Raw genomic sequence first — 23,368 nt, 5'->3', positions numbered from 1 at the left:
TCCTGAGACCCTGGAGAAATTAGCAAATGGTGGTTTCCTGGGGCTGGGAAGAGGGTGATGGGGAGTTGCTGTTCAGCGGGTATAGACTTTCAGCCCTGCAGGATGAAGGAGTCCTAGCCATCTGCTGCGCTACATCGTGCTTGCAGTAAACAATACCCTACTGTCCATTTTAAAATTTGTTAAGAAGATAGATCTTATGTGTTTTTTACTACAATAAATTTTTAAAAAAGAAAAGAAATTAGCAGGTGACCTTGCACAGTCTTTACACAGCTGAGCCCTGGCAGGGGATAGGGAAATAGCTTCCGTGTCCACATTTTTTAATGGAAATGACTTGGTAAACCTGAGAGCTGAGGGGCTATACCTGATGAGAGCAGCTTCTCATGCAATCATAAGCGACTTAGCAGAATTTCATCAGAGATAAAGAAGCAGCCGCATTTGACTTTTTGAATAGCCGTTTGTTTTTCCATGTCAGTTTAATTTCCTTCCACGGTTATGTGGCAGGTTATGTAAACAATGAGACGTCCTGGATAAAATCAGTTTTGTGTGGAGGAAGATTTGGGGATCTGGTCTAAACAGTATTGTTGTCACCAAGTCACAAAAGTGTGACCTTAATCATGCTATTGTTACATGGGTGAACAAGTAAATGCAGACTTGCAGTTGCATCAAAGTGAGTCAGTGCAGTGGATGACATATCAGGTTCCAACCCGTGGGGATCGATTGTACTGTAGGACCTGTAACTTATTGATGAGCTCTACTAATGACCTGATAAGTGCCTTCATTCAAAATGCAGAAATTACTAAATCAAGTGGAGCTGCTGATCCCTTATCCCAGGAAACTCATGACAATGCAGCTCAAAATGCTCTTGGATATACTCCTTCAGTCATTCTAAGGATGGAATAGGATTTAATTGACAAAAGTATAAACTGGAATATTTTAGCGCCAATGAAATTTGGTGAAAGATTAATTTAAAAGGCAAGGGCCAATAGGATCCTTTGTCTCAATTAGGTTTAGAAAAGCAGTATTATAAATGAGTCACCCTGAGAGCAGGTTACTTAAATGGAGAAGAATAGCAGGACAGAGAATTCATCCTACCATTGCTTAAGCCTCACCATTCTGAAGTACTTGTTCAAATTTTTCTCAGCAAACTTTGAAAGGGGTATTTTGAGGGGGAGGTTATAGCTCAGTGGTAGAGCACATACTTAATTAACATGCACGAGGTCCTGGGTTGAATCCCCAGTACCTCCATTAAATAAATAAACCTAATTACCCTCCCCCCAAAAAACTAATTAAAGCATATTTTGAAAAAGACAATGCAGAGAGCAAAACATTACATATACATAGATAAGATATATATTAATGTATAGTTTCACGTGTAATATATAATATGTATTACATAAAATATGTGGTATTATGTACAGTATATAATATGCATTCTATATGGTATATTTGTAATATGTTTTTGAAGGAAGAATTGTAACAGTGTAATCTAGAAAGCAGAAGTCTAAACAGCCATATACTTACCCTCTTGTGATTCCCTAGACTTGTTCTCAGAGTAAGTTGAGGCTCACCTCTCCCCAGAGATGACTAAAGCAGAAGAAATACACTGTTACATTTAGCAACTTCATCTGGCAGAGAAGGGTCCTTCTAGATTATTAAGATGAAAAATCTTTGGCTCAAGGAAAACCCCAAGATCCCTTGGTTCGAGCTCTTCCCTCCAAATCTGCGTTAGTTCTGGCTGATTTAAATACGCACGGGAGGGCTTCCCTCAAAGAGCTTTGGTTCTTTTATCCTAGATTTCATTTCATTTGCTCTTCTAAGTTTTACCAACCGAGGTCTCCAATGGTGGGTCACCAGCTGTGCCACATCAGGGAGGCACGTGGCACACCTGCCCCGAGCATCCTTTGTACCTAAAGAGGTCTAGCCCAAGTTCTCAGGTGTTTTACGCAGAAACTGTGATTGTATGTCAACACCTTGGCATGTTGTGGAGCAGGATGCAGAGAAGCCAGGGAGCTTTTCTTCCTTGCGGTGGATGTTTTCTAGCTCCATTTCTCAGACACAGAAGGTACAGGCACAAAGCTCACTCTTTTCTGTGGCAAAGTTTGAAGGTAATGCCAGGTTGCCTCGTAAGCCACACCAAGCCTGTCACCTCTTGAGCAGCCCAGAAACACAGGAATGACATACTCTGTTTCATAATCCTCTCCCTCCTCGTGATTTTCTTGGCTAGAAATAACATATCAGAGACTGATATTTGAAGCGTGTTTAATGTAGAAAGGTTCTTAAATGTCCTTGGATGTGATGGTAATATATGAATTCCCTCTTTTCTTTTCTAGGATGGGGACCTACACACTACTTGCGGCCTCTACCCAGAATCAGTGAGTAAACTCTCCATAATGTTTGGGTCTCAGGTAGTTAGACAGAAGGAGAACAGACGCTACCATGTCTGAAACCCCCATAGCATTGCTTTTGAACGCCTGTTCTTTCAATGACAGCCATCCCCGGAAGGCGCAGCCCCGGTGGCGTTGTTGGGGCGTATGACGTCTTGGAAGGCTGGGAGAGAATCAAGCAGACCGTGACCCTTGCCCTCCAGGAATTTACAAAGGAAACCAAAGACTCTGAAGATAGATCTCAGTTAGCTCTAGCTTAATGAATAATTAATGTTCATCTTATTTGAAAAAGTTCACATTTTTCCTGTTTTTTTATTTGAAAAAGTATTTACCACTTCCCGTTGGATTCTCTTCATTATTCTCCAGAAGTGTCTTCCTCTAAGAATGTAGTAAAACCTCATTCAGATATTGCAAATACACCATGTTTGACAATTTGACCCAGACTAAGATGAAATGTACCTTTGAATTATCTCCAAGGAATGGATTTGATAAGAGAAATAAAGGCAGTACCTGTAACTTATTTAAAAAGAATAATTGTCCTCATGGCTTTCTCATAGACAGTGGTCTTCAGGCAAAAAAGATTCAGCTATTAAATAAGGATCCATGCCATTAAGTAGGTGTCTCCTTAGACAGACTTTATTGGCAGATCATAGTATTGAAACTAATAAAACTGCGTGGCTTTCAATAAATCTGACTTCCATAATTCAGGCTAATATCCCCCCAGTCCCTCCCACTTCCCCAAACTCATTATTCCAATCTAATGAAATGTACTGTTGTGTTACATGTGAACTTAAATATTTGTTACTAGAAGAGAATCAATTCTGATTATCTTATATTTTTAATTTACAAATATAAACTGTCATTTTTTTGGATGCTTCTCTGTAACACTGATCACCTGGATGACAGTAGTGTATTTATTTTTACAAGAAAAATGATGTATCATTCCCTTTCCTTTTCCATGGTTTTATATCACAGGTAATTTTTTTTTAATTTAAAACTCAAAATTTTCACAAAGCAGGCAAGACAAATTCCCAGGATGACAGTGAAGATTTTTAAGGTGAGGAAAAAAATGACCCTAAAATCAGATCATGGCCTCATTGGGGCATGTTGGAAAATCAGAGCAGTAACTGAATCACCGTTCATTCATTCATTCAACAAACACTTAGTCAAGGTCCATGCTTGTGTAAACGTGTGTAAACTGTCTTATTGTCCTTGTTATGCTGAAAGCCCATAAGTTGAAATAGAGATGGAGACAAGTTTCTCATGTGATGAGTGATGTGTCATTCTTATAAGCAAAGTGCTTTGGGGACACAGAGAATATACCGTTAAATTCTGACTGGGAGAGTTGGGGAAATATTCATAGCTGGTGTAACATTTTTTAAGCTCATTCTTAAAAAAAAAAAATAGAATTTCTACAAGGAGAGGAAGGAGAACATTCCAAATCATTATGAGCCAAAGTATGGAGACAGGGACTCCATGGGCTGCTTAAGAAACGCAGAGCAGACATGGTACTTGCAGAGAGCTGAGGAGGTGTGGGGGACGGTGTATGATCTATAAAAAGGTGTGTTACTGAGGAAATACGCCTTTACTTGGTGGTTGGAAACAGCCATCGGAGCTCACAGAAACATCTGAGGGCCATCTGCAGAGAACTGAAATGGGAAGAAATGGGAAGAGATAAGACTATGTAAGGACAAGTGAGAGGACTTTTAGGAACACAGAATAGAATCAGCTTATCCATGCTGGAGGAGAAAAGGGCTAGTCAGTAAATAAACAATGAGTGACAATAAGGAGCAATAAATTTGAAGGTGGCTATAAAGAAATTTGAGGGAGTTTGTGTCTATGAGCTTCAGTTTTCTTCCCACTGTCCTGTTGGATAATGGGGTGTAGACTCGGAGGACACAGGCTTGAACCCCAGCTCAGGTGCCTGTGAGTGATGTCAACATGGGCAGATCCCATAACCTACGTGCATTTCGGTGTTATCTTAACCTCTGAGCTCTTGTCTATAATGTGAGGAGAACAGTACGTCGCTTATAGGGGTCACTGAGATTATAAAGATGAGTTACGTACCACGTACTCAGCTAAAGGTCCTCTAGAGATGAAAGGTGCTAGATGATTATTATCTGTGAATCAGAGCTTATCCCCAGGGAGAGAGAGTGAAAAATCGCAATGAGGAATGAAAACCAGAAGGGGACATGTAAGAATGTTTTTAAGCAGAATTGAGGGCCCCTTCTCAAAACATGACTCTGCGGTGCAGTCATACAGCTCCGGAGCAGCCGACATGGATGATCTGATGGACTGGAGTTGGGGAAGGTCAAAGCAGGCTCGATGCCACTGAGGGAACGTTGAAAATGTTGATCAGTGCAGATCCCAGAAACTTGGAGGCCTGATTCCCTAAGACTGTACTCCGGGGGGTGTATAGCTCAATGATAGAGCACATGCTTAGCGTGCACGAGGTCCTGGGTTCAATCCCCAGTACTGCCCTTAAAATAAATAAATAAATAAACTGAATTCTCTCTCCCAAAAAACAAACAGGAAAACTAAAACAAACAAACAAAGATCTATCCTCCAGCCTCAACACTGGGTTGGCAGAATATTGTGTTTCCTCTTCAGGCTCAGCTGCCTGTGACCTTCAGGCTCTTGTCATTTTCAAGTAAGAAGGTTGAGTTGCCAAAGTCCCCAGGGTTGTACACTCTCCTGTCAGCTGAGCTCCAGACACCAGCTGTGGGTAAGACACCAGCCAGTCCCTTGCCTGCTCCTCCCACCCTCTCTCTCCGCCCTGCGCTCGCAGTCCCCGCCCACCCCCAGCCTCTCCCTCCGCTTGATGTTTAGTTCTTCCCTAGCACGCAAGGCAGTGAGAAAGGTTTCTACCTCCTCTGGAATAGAAAACTGGAATTCGAACCAAGCAAAAAGGAGCCTGGCTGCAGGCACCAGTTTCAGACAGAACTCCAGGCAGTACAGAATTCACTGGATGCGACAGGCAGGACCACGCTTCCCCTCCTGCCCCTGGAAGCGGGTTCTCCCCCCAGCCGCTAAGATAATATCCAGTGTCCTCTTCAAATGCTTAGCGAGCCCTGGGGACCCCAGGCGAGAGCTGCCAAGATCTATCTTGATAGTTACTAAACTTCCCTCAGAGGGAGATTTGAATTGCTAGAGAGCGTCCTTCATTTGCCAAATGGCAGTCATAAAGAAAATATAGGCTATATCTGGCCCATCACTGACTCCTGTTTTAATTAATAGAAGACACATTTGTCTTTGGGGAACTGAGTTCATTCATTCAGTCAGTAATTATTCATTAAGGATCTCCTAAATTCAAGGTGCTAGCTGCTGTCTAAGATCTTTGAAGATAATGAATATAAGTGTCTTCCATGAATAAGATGTGAAACATCAGGGAAACCCTGTCAAATTCAGACAAATCTAGATCTCTGTGAAAAATACAACTGTAAAGACTCATTAGGGGGTGGGACACCCCAGAGCTCACTCTTCTTTCTCCTCAGACTTGGTTCCCAAAGCCCAGCCTCCTGTGGAGACCAACAGGGATCACGCAGGATTCACCTCTAAGCACCTTGCTCCCTGTTCATTGCTTTCGGTCAGCTGTGGTCACCTGCCCACATATAGACCATTCCAGGACACACAGCGTCCTCACTCCCCACGCGTGGTCCCTCCGTACGAGGCAGGAGCCGTGCTGAAGCACAACCTTCCCCAGGGTGGGAAGTCTTTGCCTTCCCCAGGGTAGGAAGCGCCACACAACGCTTCTCCTGAATCAGTTTCAGGCTGGGGACTCAGCCTTCAGGCCACAAATGCACATCAGCCCTTTTCTGAATGTGCTTTAGTCCCCTGGTGCCGTGCCAGCCAGACCAGAGTGACTTCTAACAACTGCCACTCATTCCTGCCTGGTTTGTGCGTGGTCTTCACTCCAGATCCCTTAGAGCGAGCAACTCACCTCTCGGTACAAGCACACACAACAAGCCACCAGTTATAAAATAAATAGGGAACAGAGAATACGGTCAATAATATTACAATAACTTTAGATGGTGCACAACCTATAAAAATACTGTGCTGCTGTACTGTGCTGCTGTGCTGTGCAACTGAAAGCAATACTGCGAGTCAGTTATACGTCAGCTAAAAATCAAATTAAATTTTTAAACACACACACAGACATCTTTATCTTTTTCATCTCTTTAGCTCTAACTACATCTTCCTTCTGTTTCCTCTTTCAATCAGCACGTCTCCCATCTCTGGGTTCTTCGTCTAGTCCCCCCTTTCCACCTCATCTCCACCTTTCATACACCTTGCAGATTTTAGTCACCCTTGGGAGACAGTATTTTGGTTTATTTCCCACTTAGTTGGAAGAACACAAGACTCACGTCCATCCAGTGGCAAACTCGGAATTAGGACTCTGTGGCCAGCAGCACTGTATTCCTGAATCTTTCTCATTGTTCTCTAAAAATTCTTTGCTGCGTAGTGAAATGGTGGTCAGTGTGGGACAACCCCGTGAATCCTTGCCGGCAAGAATACAGTCCAGACTGTAACATCACAGACGTGGGGACCTCAAGAAGATGTTCAAGGCGGAGTCTAAAACTTGACTCTCCTTACTTTGGATCCCATACTTCCTCCATTTATAGAAACTGAGGGGGAAAAGTGCTTTCTCTCTATTTGATGAGTGGAAGTAATTCCAAATCATTTCTCAGGGATATTGAACTGAAAAGCATTCCTTGGATTTTCATGAGGAAAATCTTCGGGCAGGGTCTGTGTCCCAGCCGAAGGGTACACACGTTCATGGCTGATAACTGTTCTACATGGTGAGAGCTTGCTCTCTCCCCCCGGGGTGGAGGGCTGCCTTTGTGAAGGAGCTGCAGCTGGAAAGAGTTGCCCCTGACCACCCCTGCTCAGCCCACACACCTTGCTCAGCTTCTAAAAAGCTTTTCTTCTGGAGGCGTGTTCTCCTACACGGTTCCAGAAGGGACTCTTGTTTCTGTGCACCCAGCATCCTTGCACTCACTGAGCCCCAAGGGAGGAGGGAGGGCGCACCCCAGCTTTGTGAGCACTGCAGAATGCAGAGATGTGGGTTTCCTGTAAGTGGGGATTCCAGCCCCCCTGCCGGGCGTGGCTCAGGGCACTTTCTAAGGCACACAATGCTGGTTCCTCTGTGCTCAGCTTCTCCGGGGAATGAGGAGGATGGAGAAGGTACTGTGGTGTTAGAATCAAGGTCAGGGTTATTACGGAGGTTAGAGTGCAAAGCGGGCAGTTACCCATATTGTAAGTGTCTCTACCAGGAGCCCCGCACTCACGCACGCCTAGGGACGTGCTTCCTCTTGTCAGCCAGAACATTCATTTCTGTACATCCAGGATTACCCAACCTGGCAGTAAGGGATAGAAAGAGACTTTTCTACAGCCTTCTTGAGCTTATGGGAGAATTAAGCCTTACAAATCTTGTAAGAATTGGTGAAGTGATGATACCTATTAAAAATGCAGCATAAACCTTCAGATTTGGGATCTGTCTCAACGGAAAAGCCCTTACTCTTCAAGATTTTTAAAAATTACCCTCTGCCAGTCTTACCTACTCTCGAACAGGCTCCAGTGTTCTAACAGCTTGCAGATTCCGTGCAGAATGATGCTGTCATTCCCACATCCGTCAAAATAGTGGCACCGTTCAGGTCTTTTTCTTTCGTGGGAGAAGTGGGTGTATGTACATTATTATTCTTGTATGGGGAATAATTAACCGAGAAAAAGCGGCATCCCACAGTTAATGTAGCTGTTCTTTAAAATATTCTCCCGGTGCCTGCATTACATGAACATATCCTTTTAATAAACTGGTCTGTTTTTCCCTTTCTCACTGAGGTGCAAAGTAATCTAGAGGGTCAAGGTTTCCGATCTTTTTCTCTTGCATTCAAATGATCTGTCATTTCCATTCTGGCTACACCCAGAAGTCAGTTTTTGGTCTTGTTAAAGTGCCCTATGGAATAATTCACTGGTGACGAGTTTCGAATTCTTCTCAAAGTGTAACTACTCCCCTTGCTGGTGGACTGTGGCAATGACATTCACCTTTGAAAACGATCCTGATTTAGAGCAGGAGTTTTTGTTTGTTTCGGGAGGTGTTTCTTTGGTTTTTTTTTATCTTTATGTTTCTGAACTTTACTATAAATTGAGTCTAATGAATTACAATTAATCTAATGAAACTGGTTACATTAATGTAGTCATCATATATTGTAAACCAGGTGTGTTAAATTCAATAGAACAAGAATTTTTTTTTAATGTTTCTCATACCTAAAAAGTAGAGAAATATTCTGAATGATGTTTAGTGTTAAAGTTTTTTTTTAAAATGACAATCTCTTAATTTTTAAAATTAAGGTACAATTTATATGCGGTAAAACACACAGATCTTAAGTGTTCAATGCAATGAGTTTTGACAATTATATGCACTCTGTATAATAGCCACCCAAAATAAGACACTGAATCTCATACCCTAAATGTTTCCCTTATGGCCCTTTCCTGTCAATTCCAGTTGAAGACCCCTCCCCTCACTTCCCTCCCACCCCTTCATCTCCTCTCTACTGCCCAAGCAACAACTTGCCTATTTCTATCCCCATAGGTTAGTTCTATGAATGGAATCACATAACATATACTTTGTAGATGCTCCATTCACTTACTGTATAGTATTTTTGTGATTGGTGCATGTATTGGTAGTTGATTCTTTTTTATTGTTGAGTAATATTCCACTGTATGACTAAACTACAAGTTATTTATCCTGGTATTGACATGTGAGTTATTTTTAGTTTAGGACTCTTATGGATAAGACTGCTCTGAAATTCCTGTACAAGTCTGTGAATAACTGTGTTCATTCCCATTGGATAAAGAACAAGAAATGGAATTCACAGTTTAACCTTTAAGGTTAATCAGAAACTGTCCATTAGTTCACCAACGATGTTAAAATTTCCGGCTACTGCTTATCCTCATCAACAGTGGGTATGAAATGGTATCGCTCGTGGCTTTAAGGGGCATCTCTCTGATGGCCATGATCTTGATCTCCTTTTTATGTGCTGTTGTCCATTTGTGTATCTTCTTTGGTGAGATGTCTGTTCAAGTTTTTTCTCTCTTTTACCAATCACTTGTCTCTTGCTGATGGTAGGAGTTCTTCATAGGTTCTGGAAAGCCCTTTGTCAGATCCATGCACAGTAAATATTTTCCCAGTTTGTGGTTGGCCTATTCATTTTATTTAAAGTGCCTTTTGATGAGCCAATTTTTTAATTTGATAAAGAGTAATAAATTATTTTTCTCTTTTATGATTGTTGCTTTTTAGTGGCCTATCTATAAAGAAAACTCTTTGTTTACCCTGAGGTGGTAAAGCTATTTTACTATTACTCAAAAAGTGAGGGAGGAACTTTTAAAATTGGAAATAATAATAATGGCAGTTTGCAGGCAGATAAAGAGGCATGTTTATAATGAGTGAAACATGGGGCTATCGCTGCACTTTTATAAATTCGTGACTATTTGTTCATTTTCAAGTGTCTCCTTGATTTATCCTCCTTTTTCTGAGAAATAGAAAGTAAGTCTGGGTGTTTTGAGAATTGTCAGGATCGAAGTACTAGGAAAGAAAGCTCCACATGAGGTTTGAATGTCCTGTGCATGATAATGACTTTAGATAATGATCTTTATAGTGCAAGTGATTTTATAGCGTCTTTTACTGTCCTTGAGCAATGACTTCGGGTCCAGGGAGCCAGGCCATGCTATTTCTATTCTTTATCCCCATCTCTGCAGCAGGAGGATGATAGCAAATTATCAGACTTTCCTACAAATATCATTTATTGCATATTGTGATTTAAATATACCAAATTTGTAGTATCTTAAAGGCATGCAATGTATTATGCAATATATACAAACTTAAGTATACCAAATTTGTAATCTCTTAAGTTTTACTAAGGTGATGCTTGAACATTACCTAGAGCTAAGGAAAGCTCTGACAATGTTTATCCCTTTGGTGAATATGTTTACTGACCCATACTACGTGCTGGGCACTGGATGTGCCGTGGTGAACAGACAGATCAGGTTCCCACCTCTAGGGGCTTACGGGCTAAATGAGGAGAGCTAGGCACATAAGCAAAGGTTTAGACTTCGCTAGTGCTGTGCGGGATGCGGCAGGCACTGCAGACGACAGTAACAGGGAAGACCGCTTGTCGGGAGACCTGTCTGAGCAAGTGACCTTCTTTCAGAGACTTGGGTCGAGAGGGACGCAGTCCTGTCACAGGCAGGGGCAGAGCAGCCTTGCAGGAGAGGCAGCACACGTGACGGCCTCAGGCAGGTAAGGGCTGGTGTGACGCAGGCGAGGGTGGGGCAGTGAGCGGAGGAGAGGGGCAGCAGCAAGGCGTGGAAGGGCCTCGCTGGCCATCGCCAAGAGTTATGTGGATGAAGACTGTCCTTCCTTATGAGCAAAGCCCACTCTCCTCACAAGATGAGCGTGGGGTGTTTGTAGCTAGACTGAGGGACAGTCACTAATACTACTTCTGTTTCAGAGTCCCAGGAGAGCAGCTTATATTTACAAGTCATGGCTGATGGCATGTGGCTGGGGATGATGGGGTCGCTCGCTGGTGTTCACTGGACAGAACTCTCAGGAGGAGCGGTCCATAGACCTGTAGAGCAGAGAGGGGGGTACCAACCAAGGGGATTTGGAGTTAGAGCCACATAAGGGCCATGCGGTGCCTGTACGTGGACAGAGTGAAGAAGTAAGGAGCAGGCCGGGAGCTGGAAGATTAAGCTGAAGTAAAGTCTTGAAATACTGTCCAGAAGTCAGCATGAGACCATGTGAAGGAGACCAAATGTCACGTGCACCAACCAGTTATAGGTCGTTCTCGAACAGGCAATGTGGACTGGATGGGAGAGAAACCGGAAGCAGGCAATTCCACTAAAAGGACTTGCAAAGAATTCGTGTAAATTATGCCGAGTGGTAAAGGAAAGGAAGACATGAAACCAAGAATTGTTGTGCAGAGAGCTCTGTCGATTGGTCGGGTAGGCTGCGCGGTGTAGGATCCCCACGTGACTCTCTCTGCAGTTTGAAGTTATTTCCTGACATTAGGAGGTACAGACAAAATACATTAGTATGTATCCTTCCCTGTCAAGTTTTCAAGAGAGGCAGAGGTGTGACTGGGAGCTACCATCGCGGCTCTGGGCAGGCAGATGAATGATCTGGGTACGGGGTCAAGGTCAACGTCCTCTCCCTGCCTCTGTGCCCCGCCACTGGCCGGACAGCATTACCCCTCCCTTTTCTCAGATGAACATTCCCCTCCCCTCTCCCAAGGGCGCACAGTGCCTCGCAGATGTACACACAGCTCCTTCTCTAGTTGGGAAAATAAAAAGTATTGTTGGGAGACCTGTCTGAGCAGGTGATATCCAGTCTGGGTCCCTCTCCGCGCACGGAGGAGACTGGAACCCTTTGAAAGAAGGCTGTCAGAGTGACTAAGTATCGGGCAGATACGGAGGGCCGGCTGTACCAAGCCGTTTTATGTGACAGACTTGAGCATCCTCAGATTTGGGCATCTATGTGGGCCCTGGAACTAGTCACGCTCTGGGTAGCGATGGTGAGCTTGCAGGAGAGCCAGAATGTAATGATTACGAAAATGTTTTAGCAGGAAAGTCAAGGAATTTTAGTTGTTGTTGTTGTTGTTGTTGAGCTTTAGGGTCGAGTTGGATATCTGCAAATGGCAATAAATAAAACCTGGTTTTGGGGAGATGTTTAACTTCATAGACGGGAGACAAAAGACCTGATGGAGAGAGAAACAAATAAGGAATGAAGGACAGAGGCCTCGGTGCCGTGCACAGTGGGGACTGATAAAGAAATAAACCAAAAAATGGAAAAGAGAGAGACTAAAAGAATGGGAAAAGTTGGGGAAGCACACAGGAAGAGTGTTACAGAAATAAAGGCAGTGGTCTAGGATGTGTTGTTAATAGTGTTGACTGAGAAATCTAAGAGATTTAAAACAGGAAAAGATGCCCCCTGGTCTTTATCAAGTGTGTGCAGAAAATATTTTTCAACCAATATACTGTTCAATTTAATTTTTTTAGGAAGCGAACTGTATTTCTTACATAAACCCTCTAGTTCTTGATCCGCTGCTTTTGAAATCTAGAAGTAAATCTATAGATAAGCTCAGTTGTTCTGTAATAGATTAGTCTGAGGGCTCTTTTACAACACTAAATATATTTTTGTTGAATCGGTTGCAAAAACATTAGTTTTAACAGATCGGTGATTCTTTAAAAGGTTTTCCACTCATTGGATTAGATACTTTTTCATACCTCCTAAGGCCAAATTTGGCTGGTTGATATCACTGTGGAATTGGAACATGGGGAACACGGAACTAATTTCCTCATTTGACTTTTAAATTAGTTTTGTGTGTGTGTTAACTAAAATTGAAATGTTTCGATTATGAATAATGCCAAGATGAACTGGTACACTCCATTGACTTTAGTGAAGTGCGTGTGTTCTTGCAGACTTGTGAGTGATGGCGTGGCAACACCGTTCTTGAATCTTAGTATTTAATATTTGCCACACGTACACGTTTTATTTATGATACTGCTTACCACAATCATAGGTTCTTGCTTTTATGAACACTGTTGAACTTAAAATTTTTGTTTCATCAACTTTCTCAAAGGATTGACATTACCAAGGGTGTGCTTTTCTACACAAAAGCAAGAGTTGACAACCGATTTATTAAATTTAAATTAGCTAACATTTAACACATGGCTATTATTTGAAGGCACTGTGCCAGGAGATTAATTTTCAAGAAATAAACAAGTCATCTAGATAATTGAAACTTTAAAATGAAATTTTTAGTCTTCAGTGATCATGACAAAATGTGTATAGTAAGTTAAATATCAACACTTGCTGCTAATATATGCAAAAGAGAGGAGCACCCAGGAAAACTCTGAATAATGATGTTAATTGCATAGTACCTTGAGTAAGGGTCTTTGCTAATTTTTTTTTAAACCAAGGAGTCTTTTCTTGAGTTAAATCTTTAGTGGCTGTTAGAAGAGTGAAATAAGCTCAGATACTTACAAATGTATTTAAATTTCATGTCATATATGCAGGGCTTCAAGCTCAAGCTATTGTTTTCTTGTTCGATTATTTTGCTAATTTTTTCATGCCAAGCAAGATATCAAATTATAAAAGTATATTTAAGAACTGTTCATTCAGTGTTACAAGGGTAACACAGCTTAATAATTCGTGAATGTACTAGTGTTGTGTGTTACAGAGCTTTGAAATGAACAGTGGATTCAGCATGTGTAGCGTGCTCTGAAAATCAGCTACTGCACAGACCTGGCAAGTGTTATACGCTGCACAAATTCATGGAATGAGAAATTATGAACACCATTTTGCTTGTTGTTTTTAGACACGTCGCAAGTGTCATGGAAGTCCTTACTGTTGCACCACACAGTCCTTTATTTCATAAACCACAGAATCTAAGTGGCCTTGCCCAAGCTGGTACACTAAGTGAAAGAATTCGATTAGAAGGCAGCACTCCACTCTCCTGGCTTGGCCAAGGTGTATTACAGAGGCAGCGTCTATACCGCAGGGGTGGCCTAACACTGGAAAGTTTCTGTGGGCACGTGATCTGATTTACTGCCCAGTTTCATGGTCGTCTGCAATTCTTTGACGGGTAGCCACGAGCTACAGTTTTCAGCCCCATGTCCAAAACTGTTGGGGGTAAAATTTATTTATCATTGTGCCCTTTTGTTTTATTTTGGATTCTCGAATTAGAAAATAAATGTGTGCTGGACTAGAGTTCTAAGTCTATTATTACATCCTATCTGTGTGATTTGGGGAAACTTGCTTTGCCTTTCTGAGCTCCCCGCTTTTATTTTCATTTGTTTGTTTGCTGTTTCCATTTTCAAGCCGAAGAGCTCGAGGGAGTAAAAAACTACATAAGTTATAAATGTGAATTTACTCATATATGTGTTGGTTTGAGAACTTGGGTTTCTACCCGGGAGCAGCCTTGCCAGAATGCAGTCAATCTAAATTTAAAAGTCAGCGTGCAGAGAATTGTCAGGAAATGCCAGCTGCTCACTCTGACAGCCCTGTGGGAATTTGGATCCTTGATTTGCCTCTCCTGCAGAGGGTGAGTTGGGAGCAGAAGCTAGGAGTCCGGCTCATCACCTGGCAACCCAGAGAGACTTTCTTGGTCCCTCCTGGACTAGCCAATTTGTCTCCCCAAGAATTTAAATAAGAGAAGTAGAATCAATAGCGACTTCAGCCATTCAAGTCGAAGTGCACCCCAAGCTTACTTCTCTGTCTTTCCACTTAAAGGCTCTCCCTTGTCCAATTCCACCCCAGCACCATGCTCTCCCTCTTCCCTTCTCCTGAGTATCCCTGTCCTCATCTCCTGGTTGAATTTCCTAATTCTGGCCGCCTCTGCTCCGCTAACCCCTGGTGTGCTGCCCCAGGTGGGGAGTAACACAGAGCTGCCTTGTCTTGTTCTCTCTCTTGCTGAGGATGGCTCGCAAAGTGTTCAGTCAGGCTCTGGTATCCCATTTCTGCCTGGCTCCCATCCACTCCCTTCCCTCGCACCGGACTTCTCACCGCCCTGCAGTCTTGACCCCATGAACGTGTTAAGCATGCCCGTGCTACCCCAATAAAGCACACTCTGCCCGCGTGTTCCCTGAGTTAAGACACAAGTTCTGCCACTTTGGGGGTAGGTTTCCATGCAGCTTTCCTGATGACAGCCGTCTCCGCTGGCCTCTCGGTTATCTGCCCGCGTGCCACGTTAGTTATTAAATGCTGAGCAGTTTGGAATTTTATTGCCCCACGGTTATTCAGTTTCCCATCTTCCTGGATGAGTCAAAGGAATGTACCGTGAACTTCCGTTGTATGCTTCCCTGCCCCTCCCACATCAGATGCTTGAAAAGCGCCTGTTTCTAGATTAATTGGTGACCATGGATGAGTACACTTGGTGAAAGACAGACAGTGTTTAAGGTCTGTTTCATCTTTCCCACCATCAACCTCCCTCCTTTGGCTTTGTGACTGGTCCTGGCTCCTGTTTCCTTTCTTGGGCATTACAAGCCTTTGGACTCTGGAATCTGATAGAATTTGGTTCAAAATCCTGACCCATTGTAGGTCCTGGTTCAGGTTGTTTAACCTCTCCAAGCCTCAGTTTCTCTATAAAATAACTATGTATTAAGAGTTGTAGCCTGGTTTTTTTTTTTTGTTTTTTTTGGGGGGGGGGGGAGGGTGGGAGTATTTTCTCTCATTTTGTGAATGTTTTGACCATTCTAAATTCATGTTGAGAACTGTTTAAAGATACATGCATAAAATATGTTTCTAAGAGTGTTACTTGGGCACCATATTGAGAACAGTGAATGGATGTACTGTAGATGAGAAACCCAAGGTTCAAAGGAATTACCTTTCCTGAGCCCACAGGTAGTAGGTATGGATTTGGGATACAAGCCTGAGGCTGTGGGACCCCAAACCTCACGCTCCTCCCAGTCCACGGATGTCTCTGTGCGGTAGAACCAAGAATCATTCCCGGAGATCGTAAGAGAGCGTCTGTCTTGAATGACGCTTGCAGTTACTTCAAGTCATGCAACATTTATACAAGGTCAATAACTTAACATTAGTCAAGTGCACAAGGAGAGAGGGACTTCTTTGTCTATATGTTGCTGAAAAAACGATAGTCTGAAAGAAGACAGCTGAAGTGAGAAAAAGACATTATAGACCACGGGAAGTGACATCACTTAAATCCCTGGGCTAAAAACCAAGGGCACTTGGTCCTTGCACCTGTCAAGTATAATTTTGTGATCACAGATAAATTTACTTCATATGAAAAGAAAAAAAGTAATATATGTTTAAACATGTTATAAATGAAATTGATTACTGAGTATGATGTAATTATATTTAAGTAAAGAACCTAGCAGCCATAGAAATAGCTACAACATCTAAGACGTAAAAGCCTGCACAGAAGTCTGAGGTTAGAGGGTGATATAAATGAAAACAATAAAAGTATTACCTTGTTACTTCTTCTGGTTTAATTTAGAACCTATGCTTTCAGGTTTCACCTTGAAGGCTTCTGGTACTAAGTGTGTATTCCTGACGCAACCCAAAGTAAGTTACCATGGATTTGATTCTACCAAAGGCAGAAGGAAAACATAAAAGAGATGAGAAGATATTTTTTCACAATTCAATAACATGAAAGAACTTCAGAAATTGCTTTCAGAAGATATACTTCTCAAAGTATTTGATGGTACCCTTTTCAACAGAGCCACAGAATAAAAGTTTATTTAATTTAATTTTCCATTCCATTACTTCTCAAAGTGCAGGACCAAGTGAAGGAGTGCCCTCGCAGATTGCATGCCACACGTCAGAAATCTATTCCCATACTCGCTGGCATGATTTCACCCATTGTTCTGTCATATTTTCATTCTGAACTGCAGGAAGGGAAATTATACTAAACCTAGACCTTAGTTCCCGCCTTGGTCTGATAGTGACTTGGCGATCTCCATTCATCTAAAGATCAGTGCTCACTCTGTTACCAAGGGGATCTGAACAACAAATTCAAATTGTGCAGCATTCATTAAGCAATAATACATGCAGGACGCCATGCTGGAGTCTGTGGGCAAAGGAAGAGATGAGCTCATCTCAGAAGGGTGTAGATGAACTGACATCCTAGGAGTTAGTCCTGCACCCTCTTCACAGACGGCCACAGCCACCAGTTCAAGGAGTGGCCTCTGGAGCCACAAGCTAAACCACTCAAAGTCTCTTGTCCAGGACATGGTGCGTGGTCCAGGCCACAGGGGAGATAAAAGAGTCTCTAAGATCCTTTTCAACATTAATGTCTTGAGACTCTATGACTGGGTTGGAGTTACACATATACACAATTTGCAGCAAAATGTTAAGTAGAACCCAGCAGGGCTCCCTGTCCTTTCCTGATGCCTGGAACAAAAACCGACTTCAGCTACGGAAGTATGTTTCTGTACATGTGAGAGAGAGGAACATAGGAAGAGAGGGAGAGAGTGCTGGCCCGTGAGCCCCTTGGTTTGCATCATGCTAGGTTTACAGACTCGGAAGGCCTGCTCATGCACCACTGCACTGTTCACCAACCCTCAGACAGCTCCTCAGACAGCTTGGCTTTGCTGGTCTGGCTTGTTCCGGATCAGTGAGATCCAACCATTCTGTGCACCTTTTTAGGTGACGGGTTGAGTGGGGGTAACTTCTGAAATTGTGGCAATCCTGGCAAGGCTGAGAAGCAATCACACAAATCGTTTGAATCTGGAAAGGGGGACGACGAGGATGACAAATTTTAGTACCAAAGAAGAGATCGGCGACTGGGGATGGGAAGTCATTTTTAGAAACAGTTGGTACAGCTTCGCATGTGACACACTAGACGCTGTGACGATAAAGGAAGAGGGGGATCTCCGCCATCCTGAAATCAAGGGAATGAAAAATAGGTGATGAAACAGGCCAAACAGAATTACAATAAAAATGGATATGGCAGGGGATACTATTTTAAACTCAGCTCGTGGTCCATGCATTGCTAGAGGTTTTCAGGCTACTGGAAATGCTCGCTTGCCCCAAATTCACTAACATTGGTTGACTTTCATGAATATAACATACCCGCCCCATGCCTGGGGTGTAAGTTGTAGAGATCTCTGGAAATAGATTCATCAGTGAGCATTTGATCCTGGGCAAATAAATAAGTAAGAAAAATTAATAAAAACCTAGAGCAGCTAACCTCTTTCTCTTCGGGGCACTGGCTGAAGTCTATTATTCTGATTACATCAGAGAGAAGGTTCCAGTCGCATGCTGATTCTTTTAACGTCATGCTAATCAGTTTTCCTTTTAACTAGGTCTGTAAATTGGTGATGGGAGTGAGACTAGGGCAGTACAGAGAGTATAAGTGAGGAAAACCAGAGATGTCTGCAGCTAAAAATTCTGAATACAAGAAATGGAAACAATTCCTCTTATGTGGCTACAGATATAAATGTTTATAGCATAATTGACCTAGGTTCTCACTCAAGATCAGTCACCAAGCCAGTGGTCCCTAACTGTTTCCACCCCAGCAGTGACTAAGAGTTCAACACACTTCCATCAGTCCTAGTGGCTCAGGGGCAGACCTCTTCTACCCCTGTCTCTTGCCCCTAGAGGAGGGTAGGGAGGGCGTCCATGGGAAAATCACCCCCTTCAGGAAGTTTTCATTCCTCCTCTGGCGAGCCGTCCCTTCCCCACTTTTTCCTGAATGATGTAACCTTTCTCGGCCTTAGTTTCCTCGTCGATAAAAAGAGAACGATACGTTCAAGAATCTGTGCATACAGGGACATACACAGAGAGAGGTGTTAATATCTCCCATTTGCCTTTTTTCATTCAGACAATTTTTTGATCATGATACGTCAGAACTGGGTCTGCTGAACGTTCTCCTTAAGCTCTTGAGCACTTAGGTGCGCAAGAGAATCTAAAAATAGCTCTGATTAGAAGTAAACACAGTCTGTTTAAAGGTCATTGTGACTCTGCTTCACAGCATTGAGCTTGCTTCCACCAAACGTCTCTAAAGTAAGAAGAAAAGACCCAGGGTTGGTCTATATCAATTATGGGGCTGTACATCTTAATAACTATCCTTTATTAAGCCCTAATACATTCAGTTGTGCTGCTGAGAGCTTAACGTGTAATGTCTTATTTAATCCCCTGTAACAGTCTTTTACGATTATTCCTTATATTGCAGATATAAAACTGATATTTAAAGAAATGACAGAGCATGCCCCACATGCCACAGAAAGTTATTAAATTAGTGTTTAAGCCTAAATTTTGATGATTGCAACGTTTTTTCTCTTAGCTACCATATTAAGGCTGCAGGGCTATGGGAAGTGATCAGGAGAAAGGAAAACTGGAACAGAGCCGTAGAGGCATGTCATTCTTGTCGGCTGTGCCGCGGTTTTACCGTGTCACAAGATGAATGAAGAGAAACTATGTCAGGAATCTGAGTCTTAATAAAACTTAACAGGAGGAAGAGGGGATATGAATGACCACACCCCCAAATTGTTTGTTCTGTAGCAGTGTAACTGAGAGAAAGCCGCTCTTGTAATAGGCGACAATCACATTTTCCAATTATAGTTTGATTTATAAGTGAAAACAGTAACTCACTATTATAGTGTCCTACAGCTACTCAAGAAACTCCTCTCTGCCCAATTAAAATAAATTGATAATAAGTCGGATGCTTTGTGCTTGCGACAGCCACATTTGTCCTGGGAGAAGGAAACAACGTTGAGAACAGAATTACAGGGAAAGAGATTTTGAAATTGGACCTTGTCACTAGAGGGCACTTAGGGATCTGAAATCAGCGTTACCAAGAGTACTTTCTGAAATAGAAGCATTACTGACATACGCCTTTTCAGGGGAGGGAAAAATACCTGATTCTAGACGTAAGAATTCAGGATGTCTTCTGATGGGCTGTTTCTAGGTACCGGTTTGGTGAGAGAAGGAGCATTTCAGGTGGGCACAGTTTTGAAGTCAAAAGTCCTAGCTTCTCTCTCCCTCTGGCTTTCACCACTGGAAGTATTGCTGTGTTGTTACGGGGGGAAATGAAGGAGAAAACAATGAGGACACAGTCTTTGCCTTCCTCAGTCCCTTCCATAGCTTTCTTTTGGTCTCTTTGCCACGTCCTCATCCCTTCCATTAATCTCACCCTCGAGGCGTTTGTCCCCTCCCTCTGCTGTTCCTAGTTACTCCGATTTCACTTTTACTGGCCTCTCTCTTTCATTTCATTTTTCCTCCCATTCTGCCCAGCTTTGTTCCTCCGCTTTATTGTTCTTCGTTTTCATTAGCTGTTATATTGAGTTCTGGTTTTAGTTCTATTCCTGTTTGGTGGCTTAAATTTTATCTTTTTCCTCCTTTCCAAACACTCACATCCCTATTTTCTTAAGAAACCAATAAAATGTGTTTGCAGGATCTGTTTTACCTAAACTTGATGGTTATGAACAACGTGTTATCTGATGCCAGAAGAGGATCGTCTCTCACACTGATCAGGTCCGCGGGGAGAAATGTAACAGCAAAAAACAAGCACACATTCTTACAGCCTCGCTCTTACTGGACCCAAACAAGCAGAAAAACCTGTTTTCATGGTGTGTATACAGAACTAAAACCACAGATTTAAGTGGAAAAGTGAAAGATGTGGCCAAAAAAAGCTTGCTTTGGTCCACATGACATCAACCAACCAGTTTAATTGATTTTCTTTTCCAAACTCACCATTTCTTTTGGTTGTCATGTGGAGCAGTTCGCTGCATAAAATCCTGAAGTCTGTATTTAGGGGCCAGCAGATATCTCGGCCACACTTAGAGCAAAGATGGGAGACCTTCAGTTGCCCTACTCCTTAATGTGAAGGGGAAAACATCTTCCTGTATTATGCACCCCGTCTGCGGAAATTACCCTGCAGTTATAATTAAGAAAATAATTGCAAGTACAGTTTAGCAGGTCCGTGTCCATCATTTCATCCTGTAAGTTGAAAAACTTCGCCCGCTGACCTAGTTTGTGAGCTTTGGGCTAATGTCCCGTGAGTGGTGGATCTAGGACTTCTTGAATAATGAAATGATGGGCTGGGACTGGGAATCAGGAATTTGGCTCCCTGCTCCCCTGGCTCACCATGTGGTCATAGGCAAGCCTCCACATCATCAGTTTTTCTGGGAGGAAGATGATTAGTGTAATTGTTATGCAGATTACTCTAGAGCTTTGTTTTCAATCAGCCGCTCTTGGCACCCAACCCTGCCCTCAACCTTTAAATAAACTTCCCATTCAGACAAGGAGAAGGGTATAGCTCAGTGGTAGAGCACTTGCTTAGCATGCATGAAGTCCTGGGTTCACTCCCCAGTGCCTCCATTAAGTAAATAAAAACAAAGAAGCCTTTCATTCAGACCGACAGCAGATGTTACTTCAGATGCCAGTTTTCACGAAATTATAATTTCAGAACGATTTTTAGGGTGCATTCATGTTTTCACTTTTTTCAAGCCAAGTCAAATCATAAGACATCCATCCAGTTAGTCAACCCTCATAGCTGAGTTACAATAAATAGATTAATTTTAATTTCAGTTTTTGACTTAGGAAAAGATCTTTGCTTTTTTACATTTTTGCCATTTGTCTTCTCCTCCTACACAGCCCTACTCCGTGGGCTTAACTTCACATTTTCTATATTTATGTACACAGTCATGAATATCGTGCAGTTCCTTAACATTTCTCCTTAGGAGGACAGAACATTTGCTTTTCTTGGTCACTGCAATATATTGCAATTCTGTATCGCATCCACTTCCTGGCTTCGGAAAATACCAAGATGTTCCATGAGTGGAAAGAGCTCAGTGTTTGCAGCGGGGACCTGTGAACAGACTGTCCTGACGCAGGACCCTGCAACGTGCTATAATACACGCTACAACACAGGGGCTGACACTGTATTCAACAGAGCAGTGATTTCATCAGGGGAAGGGTGCCCCGCAAGGAAGATTTTCTGGAAGTTTACGAGGACAGCTTTTTGTTGTCACAGAAATTAAAAGTCACTGGCATTTAGTTGATAGGAGCCAATACTGCTAGACACCCACTCAGTGCACAAGTCAGTTCTGCCCAACAAGGAATTGACCCCAGTTACGTGTGGCTTTCTGAAATCCTGGTGGACACCCTTGCAGTTAAAAGACATGTTGATAATTAGGTGGTCCTAGACCCCTACTCTCTTTGAGATAACAAACGGAAAGGAGTTGTTGGTGTCTTAAGAAACACTAAACTTTCCGGGCAATTGATTACCGTGTACACCAAGGGAAAACTTTTTTATTTGTTCACCAATTGATCAAGAATTATTCCTTTGAAAAGATATGTCGCCAACTGCTTGTTTGGACCTCAAGAGCACTAACATATTGTCATATAAATGGGATTTATATGAAATTCAACAGAAAGGGGTTAATAATATAAAGAGCTTTTATAAATCAATGAGAGTTAAAAATGAGCTCCTTAATCCATTTGAGCAGAGGATGTGGAAACAGGCAATAAAAAAAAAAGTTCACTAATAAAAAAATCCTGTGCGTGGGATGGGTAATACTAAATGTTGATACCCAATTTTACATAAAACACAGCAAAAATGTTCAATAATATGTACATATAAATGTATAATATATAGCAATATTATAGTATACAATGGAGTGCATATGCAAAATATAATTTCATAGTGATTTATGGTATTGTTATTATTTGGCAATCACACATTATTAAGTTTGACATGTGCACATTTTGCACATGATTCTACTATGTTTAACTGCCTACTTCCTTCCATTGGACCACAAGTGAGTTTTCAAATTTATTCACAGTAACCAACACAGTGCCTGGCAGAGACCAGGTATTCAACAAATGTTTGTTAAATTAATAGATTCTTATGAAATACAGTTATTACTGTTTACTCTCATCCCTTCGAACTAGAGAGAAAAAAATATTTTACCAAATCAGATGCACATCTAAATCATAAATCTCTACTTTTAGTATATTTTCTCTGTTTAGAAACTTCTAATGGAAGGGGACGAACTGGCAACTTGACATTTGGATTGATACCTTGTTCCATAAAATGATTAATTTTAATTTTCCCAATATTTACATCAAAATTATACTCTCTAAAACTTTAAAAAATATAGTAGAAAAACTCATTACTTAAGGAAATCTCTTGTCTAAAGTAGTGGCTTTTCAGATGCACTGTCTGGACTCCTGAGTTCCCCAGCGCCTCCTCAGCACTGAGGAGACCCTCCCTCTCTGGATGCCACCCTCTGTTTCAACTAGAGCGATTCTGCTTTTGTTCATATTATATGTCAGGCTTCCACATAGGATTTGAATAGAATAAAAAGTTCAATGACATTAAATAAATAAACAAATGTGAAAAACACTGGTGTCAAAGGTAACTCACTAGTCATGTACACACACACCACCACCTCCTGTGTTACCTGTTTTGTATCCTACTCATTCTTCACAGAGCCCGGTTTTAAATCTACTTCCTCTGTAA

General features: G+C 42.1%; 1 protein-coding gene across 8 annotated transcripts in view; it reads left to right on the top strand.

Moving 5' to 3' along the window:
* Positions 1 to 23,368, top strand: part of CHST9 (carbohydrate sulfotransferase 9) — a 191,861-nt gene that overhangs the window by 96,056 nt on the left and 72,437 nt on the right. For 6 of the 8 annotated variants that reach the window (XM_045505911.2, XM_074352192.1, XM_074352191.1 and 3 more), the window contains one exon: positions 2,331 to 2,372. In XM_045505911.2, the coding sequence (XP_045361867.1) occupies positions 2,331 to 2,372 (42 nt within the window). Of the gene's footprint in view, positions 1 to 2,330; positions 2,373 to 4,994; positions 5,110 to 16,411; positions 16,465 to 23,368 lie in introns of those variants that run through there. The other 2 variants (XM_045505912.2, XM_045505914.2) reach the window with 2 other exon arrangements.

The sequence above is a fragment of the Camelus bactrianus genome, chromosome 24 (genome assembly GCF_048773025.1).
Source record: "Camelus bactrianus isolate YW-2024 breed Bactrian camel chromosome 24, ASM4877302v1, whole genome shotgun sequence".
Classification (NCBI taxonomy): Eukaryota; Metazoa; Chordata; class Mammalia; order Artiodactyla; family Camelidae; genus Camelus; species Camelus bactrianus.
This window is presented reverse-complemented; position numbering and strand designations above follow the sequence as displayed.